Source organism: Bactrocera latifrons, unplaced genomic scaffold, assembly GCF_001853355.1.
Source record: "Bactrocera latifrons isolate USDA-ARS-PBARC rearing strain unplaced genomic scaffold, ASM185335v1 scaffold_34, whole genome shotgun sequence".
NCBI lineage: Eukaryota > Metazoa > Arthropoda > Insecta > Diptera > Tephritidae > Bactrocera > Bactrocera latifrons.
Genome location: NW_017536979.1, coordinates 1,702,840 through 1,717,966, shown reverse-complemented (window position 1 = coordinate 1,717,966; position 15,127 = coordinate 1,702,840). Strand labels below are relative to the sequence as shown.

Genomic DNA, 15,127 nt, shown 5'->3' with positions numbered 1-15,127 from the left:
AAAATAATAGTTATAAAATTACTATAGAAGATTTCTATATCATATAAAACATACAATTTATCAAACCTAAAATGTATTACCTACTTTGCTTTTGTTGTGCGATGACGTATACTATCGTGAACTTTTATTACTGGTTTACCAACATTCTTTGTTACATGCAGTGCTAATTCTTTGCTTATCCATCCTTTTTCATCCTTTAAACCAGGTATTTTATCTCGGAAATCTTCTTCTGCCCATACGTCTTTTGCTGTTTTGGTTAATTGGTCCTCTTTCTTTAGCTTTTTTTCAAGAGTTTCGTAGTATCGTTCCCTATCTTTGTTTGCTTGGAAATGTCGAGGTTTAGTTGGATTCCGCACCTCTTCTTCGATAATACGTCCACTTTTCTTTTGGCGAACTCGATTCCTTTTATATTAGATTGTTTTATACCATTCTATAAATTTTTCAGATTATAATTTTACCTTTTGACAATCGGATCTTGGACTTTAGATGTGTTGTTTAATGCTTCCAAGGAACGCAATGGTTTTTTAGCATTTAACTTCCGTTTTTGCTTTTCTGTCAGAACGGCCGGTTTGTGTTTCAGTGGTGTAGCATCCACTGTAAACAACTCTTCGTCCTTTTTTTCTGCAAAAGATCTACTCGCAATATTAAAAAAAAAAACAATGTTTATTATTTACGTTAGTCTTTTAATTTAAAAATATTTTACCCAACACGTTCCTCTTGCCGTTGGTCCTCTAAAAATTCTTCCACATCTTTAATATCCGTTTTGCGCCATGCTGATTTGGTTTTCTTTGAAATACGTTTTTTCTTAATGGCAGACATATTTCTTTAAGTTTGCTTAAACTAAATTTGTTTAAATTTTAATTTCTACCGTGAAAACCTTAAAGAAATACACGTGTGTACACGTTCGCTGCAGTAAATGAAGAAATGTCAGATTAATCAATGACAATATACAATTGTTTAATACAGTACGAATAAAAATGAGTAAATTTAAACCGCCAGCTGTTGCACAGATGCACGAAAATATATACATATATTAGACGTTCTCTGTTGTTGTCTTTTCGGAACGATGTACACAAAAGAGAGCTGAGTAATTGTAGAAATTTAAAGATTGAGATTGAAATAAAGTAAAATTAAAACATAAGAGATGTTATTTCAGCACACACATTGTTCATTTAAATTATAGTGTCTGAAATAGTCAAACATGACACTAGCGTTACAATTTTCGTCCCATCAACTCTGAATGAGGTGAAGTTGTCATTCATAATTTTAATAGAACGCGAAAAGCGGAACGTGGCAGAGCCAGAGAACATAAAGATATACATTTATACATTCTCCGACAAAGCATCGTTTACGGCCACAGGTGTTTATTGGGGTCGTATTTATAGTGCTGAAATATTTCAAGTTTGAAGAAATTATCAAGGAAAAATGCGTTTTGCCCAATATATTTGTTTCGCGGCTATTTCCTTAGCCATAGTGCCAGCATGTCTAGGACTTTTGGATGGTATCTATTGCGGCAAGGAAGATTGTTATGATGTCTTGGGTGTAACTCGTCAATCCACCAAATCCGAAATAGGAAAAGCGTATCGATTGTTAGCTCGGAAACACCATCCAGACATGCATCGGGGAGTTGAAGCAAAAGCGGAGGCAGAGATAAAATTCAAATTGGTCGCCACTGCGTATGAAATCCTGCGAGACGATGATTCACGGAGAGATTACGACTATATGTTAGACCACCCAGAGGAATACTATTCACACTATTATCGCTACTATAGAAGACGTGTTGCGCCAAAAGTCGACGTTCGCATCGTCATTGTTGCAACTCTTACAATAGTTTCCATCATTCAGTACTACTCGGGACTACAGCGTTATGATAGCGCTATAAAATATTTGGCAACTGTGCCAAAATATCGAAATCAGGCAATAGAAATTGCCAAAGACGAGATTGAAAAAATAAGTAATCGTAAGGGTAAGAACCGGATGTCAAAGACATATCAACGCGAAGAAATTGAACGCATTGTGCGCAAAGTTATAGAGGAAAAAATGGATGTTAGGGGCGGCTATGCCAAACCTTCAATATATGACATTCTGTGGGTTCAGTTGCTGATTTGCCCATACACCTTGCTTAGTTTCTTAGTTTGGAATGCGAAATGGATTTGGAAATTCACATTAAGGAAGCAGCCGTACGGACGAGATGAAAAGCTTTATTTGATAAGGCGTTATATGAAAATGGGTGAGAATCAATTTAATGGATTAGAAGATAATCAAATTGAAGAATATTTGCGATTAGAGTTGTGGGAAAAAGATAAGTTTGAAGAATGGCATGAAGAGCAGGAAGAGGAGATGAAAAAGAAATTGGCTGAGAATCCACGATACAAATCTTACCGACGATTTATGAAAAACCATGGCCCAGGAAGAATGACATTTGAGGATTAAAAGATCTACGTCTCAAAACCAATTAATACAAATGTCGAACATAAGCTCAAAATTTGCATAAAATATTTATTTTATGTCCAAAATAACAGTAAAGTAGTTTCACAATAATTATGGCTAATATATCAACATCTATTCAAGTTGATCAAGTTTTATTGATTGCGTTTTCAAAATGTCTTTCTTTTTGTCATCGAAATATATTTTAAAATAAAATTTACTGCAAACATAACACATTTGAGAGTTCACATTTCGTATTGCTTTAAAATTGATGCTTAAATAATGATCATCACGATACTTTCCGCAATCTACTGATTGTTCATTGAACTATTGGGGAACCGGTTTATATAAGTGGAATGTAAGCACACTCGCAAGATTATGAAGTTGCTTTAATTATATCCACATGTTCTTATTTGTAGAATAGTCTTATTGACACAATTGTTTTTATTCATATTTGGCACTTTTATACATACAATATTTTTGCCTGTTGAAATTCATCATAAGAAAAGTTTTATAAGACCATTACAATGCTGTCGCTTTGCAAACAATGTTGACGAAATTTGTTTTCCGTGCCAAATAATTTACATATTAATACATATATGTACTTATTTCGTAGCTTTATGTTGTAAAATGATAATTTTTTAAGAGGTCTAATCATTCAATTAATAATTTATTGTTTATTATAATATTACATTATCCATATTATTAATACAAATACTAATAAATACATTGATGAAAAGTTATGGCGGTAGAACTTTATCAGCATATCATTCACCACATGTGGTTTCTACAAGTAAATATTCACCTAGTCCAGCAGGTGAGCGTCTGGTATGAAAGATCTTTGTGTGCCAATATGAAATATATGTTAAAATCAATCCTCCGCGGAAGATACATAAATATATTCCCAAGCAGTTAATTAGTTACACGTTTGAGTTGTTGAGGGTTCAATTAACGGAAATTGTCTTTACGTTAGCGATTTTTTTATAATTTGTATAATGCTACTAGCGACTATGAACGTACTCCCAAAATGTATTCGACATTATTATCATCTTCTAAGTGTTCTTCGTCGATGGTATCTTCCAGTTCCATGGTACAACGGCTTATTTCATCGTCTCCGTTGGTTAAATTTCCACTATCACTTACTAATTCTGTGGTAAAGATGCATTCCTCAAAGGCCACTGTTTTTATTGCAGTAATTCCTTGTTGCTGCGTTGTTTCCGAATCAGATTTCATACTAACTGCAGATTCATTATCATTTATTCGTGTAATTAATGGCATGTTTTCACAGCGTGTATGGTTTTCTAAGTGAGCTAATAGGTATACTTTCTTTGTGAAGCCTCTACCACATCGTGTACATTGGAATTTTTTCTCTCCCGTATGTGTTCGCAAATGTACGGTCAGAACATGTGGATATGCAAAGGACTTATTGCAGGTTGTGCAACGATATGGCCTTTCACCTGTATGTGTACGTTCGTGTTTACTTCGCGACCCAAAGTCGGAAAATCGTCTTTCACAAAAAGAGCAAGGATATGGCTTTTGACCCGTATGCACACGCATATGTCGTCTAAGCTCTACATTCGAAACAAATGCCTTGTCGCAAAGTTCACAACCGAATTGCCGGTCGTTGTTATGTCTGCGCATATGAGCGCTTAATGCGTGTTGGTACTTGTAAATGTTTCCACAGATCTCACAAATCTTGATAGGAGCATGAAACGCTTTGCTTCTATGCGATAACTTTTGAGGACTATTGTACTTTGCCTCAGTCGGAGTGGATAATTTTTTATAACCGAATTTCTTTTTAAATGATAATTCTTTTTCAGCATTAGTTTTTGATTTAATAGAAGATGAAATTATATTATTTTCGCTGTTCGGAAAGTCATCTTCCGTTTGTTTACTTATAAAACCTATACTATCATCCTCGACGCCATCTTCTGAGAATTCTTCTTTTATTTCAGCTTCAAATTTCAATCCATAGTCTGTAGAGTTGATTTCATTTTGAGTCTCCACGTTACTTACTTTTTCTATATTAGATTTTTTATGAATTACTTTAAAATCTTCATTCGCTTCAAGACTTTCTTCCCGAATACAGTTAAAATAATCCGTACTTTCATCTGATTGTTTTTGCTCATCTTCATCAATATATTCAACTATTCCGAAACCCGAAATGGAATCCAAGTCATCTTGAGATTTTTCTACTTCGTTTGGATCAATGTCGTCAGATTGTTCTCCATCTGCTTCAGGAGTATCGGTATATGATTTAATGTCAGAATGAACTCGTTGTATTTTCAAAGAAGTAGGAAGTTTCATTTTGTCACAGTCGACTTCATAACTGACCAAGGACACATCTCCATTTTCTTCTTGTTGTATAGATCTGAAGAGGGAATTAGTGGTTTCACAATTTTTCCGGAATCGCCAAGCAACAGAAAGATCATCCAAACAGCGATTACATATTTTGTTTGAAACTTTAATACTTATATTTGATAAATTTAATCCGGAACATAATGAAATCTTTTCGGCAATTGATAAACTAGACTCTGGCTCCGACTGAGTAGAATTCTCCTTATCCCTAGAGAAGACAGATATCAAATCACCTCCATCGTCTTGAAGGCAAATAATGCAAACGAACTTTAAATCGATCACAACTGCCATGGGTATTTATTTACGATGTTTACTATAAAATTTTGTTAATCCTTTTGTGTAAATCCTTTGTCAAAACAAAACAATAAATTTCTCAAAATTTGACAGACCGACAAAACCTGTCATTTATCATTAACCCGAACGTTACACGATCAAGAAAAAATACATTCACACTCCATTTTCGAACTTGAACGCCGTCTTGACAAAAAAATTTTATAAGCAAGTAGTGAGGCAGGTTGACGACAACGTTAAAACAGCTGAAACACTTTTGCTAATATGAATATTTCGTGTATTTATATCAAAACTATGTATCACAATAAATAGTTATATCCCTTCAACTATTTCTTTCGCGAAAGTTTCAAGAAAGCTGTTTTCATGAAGACGGCATCTTCAAAGTATTACTGATTATTAAGTTGCTTGCAGCCTACGTCAGAACTGAAAAAATATGTAATAAAAAAATATTTTATAGTATTATATCAATAAATTTAGATATGCATAAAAATAAATAACTTAACTCAACCGACTTTAAGCCCCAAAAGGAAATTGAATGCGACTCAGCTTTTACTTTCTACGGAGTTGCACCATGTTCAGACAGAAAATTTAAAGGGATTAAATTACATTGAATAACATTAATTAATCAGCACGTTCTCACTGCCGTTGCAAAGGTGAAAATACAGCGGGTAAAATTTAGAATAGCATCCCCGGACTTCGGGGATAAAATGGGTATCACTGGAAAGGTGACGTTCTCCGGATCACGAAAATATATGTATATAGTTGCCGCTGACTTATAATTTTAAAGGTATTAGCATTTAATGTTGAAAAATTAACAACTTTTACATTGATAATTTGTATATTGTGAATAACTTTTCCACTTATATTATTCACTTTTCACCTTCCACACACTTCACTATAACGTTTCTGTACATTTTTTTTTTTTTAATATTTGTTGTAAATAAAGCTTTGTTTTAATTACTTTATTTTAGTTAAATTCTCTGCATTTGCACAATAAGAAAGGGTTGATATGTGTGATAATATTTACATTCTCTGGTCAAAGCATTAACTTTTTGATATTCAATGACGGCAATAATTATCATGTTAAATGATATGATTATTATTGCTTACTGTAAGAATTATGTTGCATTTATATTAATGATTGTTAGTAGAGAACGGAAATATATTTCTACATTCTCTGTTGGAGACTGATAATAGTGCAGCTGGCAGAAAACGTCAAATCTAGGAATTCTCTGATGTTATTGAAATAAAAGAATCAAAACAAAATAGGCGCAAAGAAATGTCGAATCCTATAGCATTCATAACCGAAAATTTATGTTTATATTTATTAGAAAAACCAAGCCTATTTCCTGATGTAAATATCCCAAAGAAAGCGACCAATTTCATACGCACACATAAAGAAAAATTAAAAGTACAAGGAGAATTTAGCTTTCCTTGTCGTTCAGAACTATGGAATAACTGTTGTAAAGAAACAGGACACAAGCTGCGCTCAATTGCATTTGATATGTTTAAAGATGAAGGAGAAGATGTGTCTATTAATGCGCAAGAAAGATTTCTTAAAACGGCCGCTACCTGGACATTTCCAGTGGAACGGATAAAAATTGATAATGAACGATGCTTTTTATACCTGCAGCGACAATCCGTATTGACAACGTTACTTCAACAGGTTTTGAAAAATGACAACACAAATACCTTTGGGAAGTTGGAAAAAGACCCTAAACAAAGGGCATATTTTAGTCGTATAAACCAAGTCGGAGAAGAAATCGAAGAGCTGTCACTTTATAGGGTTAAACTGTTAGAGGATATCCTCGGTCGGGTTTTTGAATACTCGAAATGGACCATGATAACAGAGGAAGAAATAATGGAAGTAAAACAAGGAAAAGGACAAGGTGTTTTGCAAGTACAAGTAATTAGTACTGCTGGTAAGCCCTCTATAAATACAGTTGTTATTCCTTCAAATATGCTGAGCTCTGCCACCATTCGATGTGGCATAGTTATTGACCCAATTACTGGAAAAATAACAAAGTTGAAAACCAAAGAGTATCTAAGGTAATTTATTGTYTTCACACTAATAAATAACAGGAATAAAAATTTATTCGTTAAAGTTGTCGTTCTAATGATATGTGCTTAATGGCAATGCATAAGTATGGCGTGCGAGTAAAAGACGATACAAGATTTAGTACATTGATGTCTCGATTAGGTGCAGCAGCTGTTACTGTTGACTTAATGGAAGTACGTTTTTCAAGTCCCGTACAAATAATCCGTAGCGGCAAAGGAAGTACAAAAGGTAATAGTAGAAAATATATGAATCAAGGAAATTTATATATTTTGAGTACAATAGGTGCTGCGTTTATTTTGTATAACTCTGCGCGTTTAGAGTCATTGCTTCGCCGTTTTGATGAGAAGGTAGATAATGGTGATTACGAAGGTCTGCCGCCCCTAGATAGTATTGACTTCACTTTGCTCGATGAAGAAGTAAGTGTTATTGTTAATGGCGTATATTTTTATGTTCAATCAATTGGTTAAAGTGGCCAATTGGTTATTAAATTTTCTTTTTAATTTTTAAATAGGAGGAATGGCAACTAGTGTTTTGTTATATATTTGCCTTCCCGAACCTTATTGAAAGTTGTCTGGAACAGATACAAAAAGGAATATGTGCTGTTCATACTATCGTGAGATTCCTTGGCGATTTCGCTGCACTCTTTAGTGTATACTACAGAAGAATTCGAATCTTAACTGTAAGCTTATATTGGGATTATATTATTATTTTTACTTCTCTGTTTCTTTTTATTATTATATGCATATAATTTGAATTGTTTTCATTTTCATTCAATGTACAGCAAGAAACGCGACAGCACTTAATGCCTTACGTGTATGCACGTATATATCTGGTGAAAGCAGTTCGCGAAATTCTTAATAAAGCATTGGCTCTGCTTGATATCGAACCCGTTCATTTTATGTRATCGATTGTTAAAATTTGTGTGTAGGTAATAATAATTTTGTGTAAAATTTATATAAATATATATTTAATAACCCCGGTTTCGTACATACCTAATGCAAGAAAAACTATATTATCAAATATATAAAATACTTATTATTATTTGCGTACAAACACTCTTGGAAAAATACCATAAAATCCGCAAGTAAATTTTTATCTCCAAACATAAGTATGTATACTGGTCCTATGCAAAGAATTTTACAGGTTCGTCTTATAACTACAGTTTACAACCACAGACATATGTACATATGTATGTATCGCTCTTATATCTGTATAACCTCTTGGAGTGCCTTAGTTCCTGAATATTCTATGTAATACATTAAGGTTTGTTTAGTATGCATAAAAATGTTATAAACATCATTGATTTTGGTATGTCACTAAACCTATTATATCTCATCTCTGCTCCTTTCTTTGATTGAATTCGGATATGAAATTTATGTTATCTTTATTACCTTGAAATAATTGTTCCATAAAATGGGTACTACCAATGGAATTCGCTTTCGTTCCTAAACACATGTTATATTGTGAAGCATCGAGCTTAATATCACAATTAATATCGTGGAATATATGTACCAATGTCGGATCGGGGGCGCGGAATATATTAAGATGCCTCATTTTGCGTGCGGCATCATTGTACTGTGTTGGCACTTCGGCAGTATTAACCAGAAAATCATTTCGCCGGTTACCAACCTTAACGATTTTATCTAAGAATTTTACATCTTCTAATCCCCATCCTGTTATATCCTTATCAAAACCGTTTATATCATCATCAAGTATATCTGATTTGTATATGGCGCATATGCCGTAACCAAATTGCCGGAAGTATCCCGATTCATTTGTAATCTCACCAGCTGGTGTATGAGCATATTCAACATTTTCATCTGTCCAACGCCTCTTAGGGTCATATTGGCTGAATACGATCGGTAAATATACATACCGCCCTTGGACTGTGTTGAATCGTATACGATGCAATGTTTCCAATCGAAAAACCATATCCACATCGATGAATAGCATTATGTCATTATCCTGTATATATGATGAACGTGCGGCCACATCCAATGCCACACCCCGTGAAAATTCTTCGTTCCGTTGTATATAGTTAATGYGTTGGTAAATGTGCCGTTGACGTAGTTCCAATAAAAGTTGCAAGTGACCTTGAACGCTTGCAATATCTCCGAATATAACCACTAGTAAATTACAATTTTTATCTTGTTTTATCGCTACACGTTCGTAGTTATCTAAGAATCGCTGGAATGTGGCAAAACGTCCAGCTATTGGCAATACAAAGACGATTTTCGAAGTATCGACAGCGGCGCCAGCTGGCAAACCAGGAAGGGTAAAGTGTTTCGTTATTCTTTTCATGCCGGAGCTCAGCATATTTTTCAAATAGCCTAAAGATAAAATTAATATTAAAATGTTTTCATGTTGATTATGTAAATGCATATACTCACTTTTTTGAACTGTAACATTGTAAAAGTCCTCGTTGAATTCCTTTACAAATGTACCGGTGAATGCGCGCTGTACGTATAAATGACGACGCACTGGTACAGTCATTTTTTTGCCACGGTATCGCTTATAGATCAGTAAGAGGTCCAATATTAAATCTTGACCATGCAATGGATTTACCCTATTATAGCCGTAAAGCAGTTCACGAAACTCTATAACTCGACCCCTTTGTCGGGAATAATTGTTTATGCTCTCCATTACTTCTGTGATGACGTCTTCGAGTCCCTCCCGGAGTGCTGAGTCGATTTTGTGTTTGGGATTCGCATTTTCACTAGAATAGAGGCTTCTTGCAATAAAAGACCATTCGAGTAGGTCGGATGTCGATGAGGGTGTGAATTTCTTCAAATCCGGAGTAATGCCTAAATATTTATATATATTTACATATGTATGTAGCTAACTGTTACGGAAGTCAAAAATGTTTAATTTACCTAAAATGTTGTGATCTTCATAATGTTGATCRCTATTTGTCTCTTCAGGTATTAATTCGATACCGGGTACCAAATACTTGCTGTCACTGGGTATCTCCAAAAAACCCGCCATCCGCTTAATATCCCGATGCAGTTCGAGAGATTCCTGTCGGATCTCCTCTGCCTTAAGACCCTTTAATTATAGAGTGTASTTTGTTATACTTATATAAGTGCACAATCATGAATATAATGTAGAACGAACCTGCACGAATGAATGGAGTCGATACATTAACGGAGCCTGTTTGATCGGATGGAGAGAGATAGCATTGTGGATTTCTTTGCGCTTTAGTTTACCAGTGAATGCATATGGTCCGCTTGAATTGTGTCTCATAATGTATTGCATCTAAGAGAAATATGAACAAATGTAAGTGGAAAGACATTGGGTATACCGGAATCCATAATAAATACCTCGTAATTCCAGGTGCATGGGATGCCAGCAAATTTTTGTACACAACGTCCGATTTCTACATCTTCATGTGTACTGTAGAGGTTCTTCAAGCAAGTTGGTATATGCGGAGCAACTATAATATTAATTTGATCCTTCATTGAAAAGGTTCGTAATATTTTTTTACTCAAATTAAACTGACCTCTGCGTAGGGTTTCGCTACTAAGTATTACACCCGGACCACCCATACAAAAATTTTCATCAAACTCCAACGATAACAAGCCAAATTCCTCACTATTGCCCTTGCCGGCTTGACCTTTCCGAGAAAGAATATTTGTTTAAATTATCGTGTTTGCGCGACGTGTGCCATACTATTACCTATAAACTGTGGCTTAGAACTGTCGATCGAGCGCAGAAAGCGTTCGAGTTTCTCCGGTTCAATGTATACATCGTCATCGGCTCGTATGAACCATTCAAACTTGTCAATATAGTGTTCATACATGTAATAGAGCATCATGAATGATTTCTTCTGCGGTGGATAGCGATCGTCTACGTTCTTCAAACCTATTACCGGCAATTCGTTGGAATGAGAACCTTCTGAACTAAAGAAGGCTATTCTACCAGGCACCTCTTTCCCCCATGTATCATAAACGGCACGCGCACGTCCCTCGATAAAATTCTGCGCTGTCATTACGCCGACGAATACCAGATTCTTCTGTGAGGTTTTAATTGTTTCTTCTTCAGGATTCATACCGATGATTTCGAACGGGCTTTGTTGCCCGTTTGGCTTCATGCTACACCGTTTAACGATTTCTAGCGCGCGATAGTTTTTGAGAACCGTGCCAATACATAGTCCCAACGCGATGCCAAAAAAGGCGAATATCAACGTCTTGCGTTTGGTAACGGAATTCTGCATCAACATTTTGGATGATATGTGGACTATCGTTGCACTAAGTCATCGAAACTGAAAAAGCAAGGAAGTAAGGACGCATAAAAAAATGATTAGGATATCGGTTGGTCGGAATTGGTATTACTTTAAATAACGACCTGAACCCAGATTCTATCCCAATAATATTAATGATATATCCGATAGTGTATTTAAAATTGATTTAAAATTAGCGAGTATATTTCATGATGAATGAGGTTATGTATATGTAAATAAAGCGCTTGAAAGAGTTCCAGCCATTTGTTTACTGGTAATACTTTTGTTGAATAACTGATCAGAAAACGCCCATGGCTCAAGAAATGTTGGGCTAAATAAGCAATGAACTTGAGCTTGCGGTGTCATTTAGTAGGTTASATAGATATTTGATACTGAGGTATTGCACTGCGACCGAGGGTTAGCAGGTTACGACACATGGAAATCTACAAGTAATTGTTTTTCCTTCTTAAATTGTAAATTGTTTTACATCAGCGTAGGGAGAACATTTTTCGTAAATACAATGATCCTTAAATTTTTACTTTTGCCAGGAAGCAGTACTTTCGGCTGGAATGCTAATTGAAAGTGACGTTCAGTTTTTCAAAGGATTTTGTGCATGGAAGGGTTAGCTTCACTAAGTATTTTCCCTATATATACACAAATTAACTTGGGTGCGGTCGAATTTCTTTTTTAACTGTTTCTACAAATGTTCCATGATTCAATATGTGTATGTACATACATATGTATCACCGAAAGTATTTGCTCAAGTACCTGGGTAATTGCAAAATTCTTAAGTGATATTTAGCTCAATTGTGTATTCAGATGTTGCATCTGCACTTTATGTGGATATACAAATGCATTTAAGTACATGGATCTTTATAAGTGCTTGTAGGCAAGGAAATGAATGGGGTTAGTATTTCTCAGTGCCTTTAACATTAATATGTCAACATGAATATCTTCCATACAGTCCAAAGCTAAAACTTTTACACCCGGCGTATGTTAAAATATAAAATTTTTCAGTGTGTAGCTCAACTCGACCACATTGGAATATAATAGCGTCATACCAATGAGTACTTTTTTTGTAGCAATTAATACTTGTATATCTTCATGAAACTAGTATATTCTAAGCCTTTMAATTAATGGGGTATTCTACTCTAGAATTTTGAAAAATTCGTTTTTTTATATATTATACCTTTACCCTTAAGAACATATCCTCCAAATGATTTTTAAAAATTAAAATTATTTTAAGAGCTACAGTTACTTTAGTGACGCAGTACCTAGCCCGGTAGGTAGGTACACTCACTTTTTTAATCGCGTTTTTCTCGAAACTACTTTTTTCCACACGGTACCGGCATCCTTAATCCTTTGTTTTTAATATTTAAAAAATTCAGGAATTTAAAAAAAAAAGCGTAAAAAATGATTTTTTTTTCAGGCAGTCGCCATTTTTAAAAAAAAAAAAAATTTTTCGTGTTCCCTGAAATAGGGACTATCTCCTTACAGATTAAAAATTCCTTTAGATTTTTTCAGACCACCAGGAGAGTCAGGATTAATGTCACCAGGATGCGTAATTTTTTTTCACCTGTCTCAAATCAATTAAACAAATAACTAAAAGACTTTATTTGGAATTAGTTAAACACACATGGATATATGGATTTACGTACGTATTATGGATTATGGAAGGTATACCAATTTATTTGAGCAATCTGCCGCCTTGCACATTTTTTAAACATTAGAAATTTTCAGAAAAGTATACATAAATACGTTACATACAGATTTATGTACATATATGTACATATGTGTGCTTATGTAAGCTCTTATATACAGTCTGGCATACAAAATTTATTTATTCTTTAACTTGTTGAAATATCCAATCTGCATACATACATATGTACATATGGTATACATTTRTATACCCTCAATTTGGTCAAAGGCAGGGCAAGGATGAGTTTGGACTTATTTCTAGCGCTTTGAAACAACATTTATAGTGGATTTCGAAAYTGATATTTGTTTTTGAATCGATGCTTTTTTATTGCAGAATTCTCGATTAAAATAGCAACGCAGTACCGTACATTATACGAATTAATAAACAATTTATATTTCAGTAGAAAAATTAGACAGAGATTCCACCCATGTCTTTTAAGAGCGGCTGATTGTTTTAATTAGATTAGGCTGTCTTGAATGATGAATATTGCCGAACACTGCTTGCTGTTAGGTATTGAATTTTTATGTACTCATATATTTTGGCGATTACCTTAGTTTCCCCCGATTCCAAGAAAGAAAAAACAGRTTTATTGAAGACATTTGATTTATATAGCGAAGAGCTGCATTTTGAAACAAATKAATGTAAACTATCATATTTTTTTACTGTGCATATGTATGTATGAACAGGAATACATACGTCACTGAGGCTATTGGAATTAATTGGCGCGTGGCAGTCGGTAATTCACCCATTTTAGTCGTTGCTCGAGTTTACCTACGGATATAAAGGGGTTCTGATTTTGGGCCAGTAGATGTTGAAATTGCAAAAGCAAATATGTACCTGGTGTTCTAGGTTGAATTTGTTTTATTTGGAAATGACGAAAAATACCCCACTGAAGATTATTTTTCAACCAAACCACAGGGCTGCTGTTTGCACCAACCAACATGGGTGCCAWTTAGAGACCTCTTTGCATATATAATTGATATATTTTAAGCGTAATTTGCCGTAGCTGTTTATTCTGATCAATTTGGGGTTTATTCGGTAGTATGTACATACATACATATGTACATATAACACGTGAAAATGAGATTTCATTACAACACTGTGCTGGATCCGCACTGATGTATTATTGCACACATGTATTTACATGTACATGTTAAATTTATATTGTACATATGTATGTGTATGTGATAACTGATTCTCCTTTTAGGTTACAATTTATTGTTGATAATGCTCTTCGCCGACATTGCTTTCGACGGTGTTATGGTGTTTGGCACTGTTTGCGTTTATTCCWAATATAATTTAAATTATTAAAATATTTGCAAAAATCATTCAATTTCACGCATTTTCATTTATTTGTTATATTTAAAACGCCAATTAACGAAGTTCTTTGCACTTGAACCTTCCACGTTTCTAATTAGCCATCTTGCGTTCTTTGATTTTATATTTTTTTTCTTTTATTATTAGTGCATAAGAAATTTATATTACTTATGGATTACTAAATCTGACAGGAATAAGCATAACCCTACATATAATCAACYGATCGGTTGAGATTTGCCGTCTTGCACTTCGTCAATTGCAAAAACAAATATTATTATTCCAACTACATACAAGTGAGATACAATAAACACAATTCCGAACATGTATTTTTTTCTCGCACATACATATGTACATACCAATACTGAATGTGTATGTGTATTCTTTAGCACAACTCGAGCAACCCGAGGAACCGATACGTTAAAAGCCGCTGAAAATCGTCGTCACACTAAAATGTTGAGACGATTGCAGGCGCAAGCAGTCCGTTACTAAAAAATACGCAACTAGATAGAATATCGCTCAGTAGGTACCGGCGGAATCTCACGCCACTCAAATATAAACATTAATTTAAGATACTTACTGTAAGCCTGAAGACACAATGCAAACAAGAGATACTCTTATAGTGTCTCTGAGAATACTTTCTGTTTGTTGGCGTTTGCGCACTCTTCCGTTGCTGTTTACACCGAACTCTTCCATCATCATTTATTTATGAAATTCGCTTGAGTTCCCGCCGATCAGTTGAGATACTCATGTATCGTGT

At 34.5% G+C, this 15,127-nt stretch overlaps 5 protein-coding genes across 9 annotated transcripts in view; 2 read left to right on the top strand and 3 right to left on the bottom strand.

Moving 5' to 3' along the window:
* The window catches only part of LOC108971400 (uncharacterized protein CG1785), a 1,898-nt gene extending 979 nt beyond the window's left edge, over window positions 1–919 (bottom strand). Inside the window, exons 1-3 of the mRNA XM_018937439.1 lie at window positions 704–919; window positions 459–632; window positions 85–402 (exon numbers count right to left, since the gene is read on the bottom strand). Coding sequence (XP_018792984.1) covers window positions 85–402; window positions 459–632; window positions 704–819 — 608 coding nt within the window. The 5' untranslated portion in view covers window positions 820–919. The remainder of the gene's footprint in view (window positions 1–84; window positions 403–458; window positions 633–703) is intronic.
* Window positions 920–1,040: 121 nt separating this feature from the next.
* LOC108971399 (dnaJ homolog subfamily C member 25 homolog) lies at window positions 1,041–2,661 on the top strand. Of its 2 annotated transcripts, XM_018937438.1 has the most exons (2): window positions 1,041–2,230; window positions 2,288–2,661. In XM_018937438.1, the coding sequence occupies exons 1-2, from the start codon at window positions 1,426–1,428 to the stop codon at window positions 2,431–2,433; spliced, it is 951 nt and encodes a 316-aa protein (XP_018792983.1). In that variant the 5' UTR covers window positions 1,041–1,425; the 3' UTR covers window positions 2,434–2,661. The 2 variants fall into 2 exon arrangements, with proteins under 2 accessions (XP_018792983.1, XP_018792982.1); XM_018937437.1 differs by having other exon boundaries at window positions 1,042–2,661.
* A 423-nt stretch (window positions 2,662–3,084) lies between these two features.
* On the bottom strand, window positions 3,085–5,510 carry LOC108971398 (zinc finger protein 37 homolog). The gene has a single exon (XM_018937436.1). It carries the CDS (start codon window positions 5,074–5,076, stop codon window positions 3,436–3,438), a length of 1,641 nt encoding a protein of 546 aa, XP_018792981.1. The 5' UTR covers window positions 5,077–5,510; the 3' UTR covers window positions 3,085–3,435.
* Window positions 5,511–6,173: 663 nt separating this feature from the next.
* On the top strand, window positions 6,174–8,069 carry LOC108971412. 2 transcript variants are annotated; one of them, XM_018937462.1, is given in 5 exon segments: window positions 6,174–7,125; window positions 7,182–7,363; window positions 7,418–7,551; window positions 7,647–7,814; window positions 7,917–8,069. In XM_018937462.1, coding segments are annotated over 5 exon segments (1,401 nt in total). In that variant the 5' UTR covers window positions 6,174–6,355; the 3' UTR covers window positions 8,064–8,069.
* An 86-nt stretch (window positions 8,070–8,155) lies between these two features.
* On the bottom strand, window positions 8,156–14,810 carry LOC108971411 (chondroitin sulfate synthase 1). Of its 3 annotated transcripts, XM_018937459.1 has the most exons (10): window positions 13,891–14,098; window positions 13,750–13,824; window positions 13,603–13,672; window positions 10,811–11,396; window positions 10,635–10,748; window positions 10,456–10,568; window positions 10,250–10,390; window positions 10,009–10,180; window positions 9,526–9,939; window positions 8,156–9,465 (listed from the first exon to the last, which is right to left on the bottom strand). In XM_018937459.1, exons 4-10 carry the CDS (start codon window positions 11,352–11,354, stop codon window positions 8,468–8,470), a joined length of 2,496 nt encoding a protein of 831 aa, XP_018793004.1. In that variant the 5' UTR covers window positions 11,355–11,396; window positions 13,603–13,672; window positions 13,750–13,824; window positions 13,891–14,098; the 3' UTR covers window positions 8,156–8,467. The 3 variants fall into 3 exon arrangements, with proteins under 3 accessions (XP_018793004.1, XP_018793005.1, XP_018793003.1); XM_018937460.1 differs by lacking the exon at window positions 13,603–13,672; XM_018937458.1 differs by lacking the exons at window positions 13,603–13,672; window positions 13,750–13,824; window positions 13,891–14,098 and adding an exon at window positions 14,727–14,810.
* Window positions 14,811–15,127: the final 317 nt, after the last annotated feature.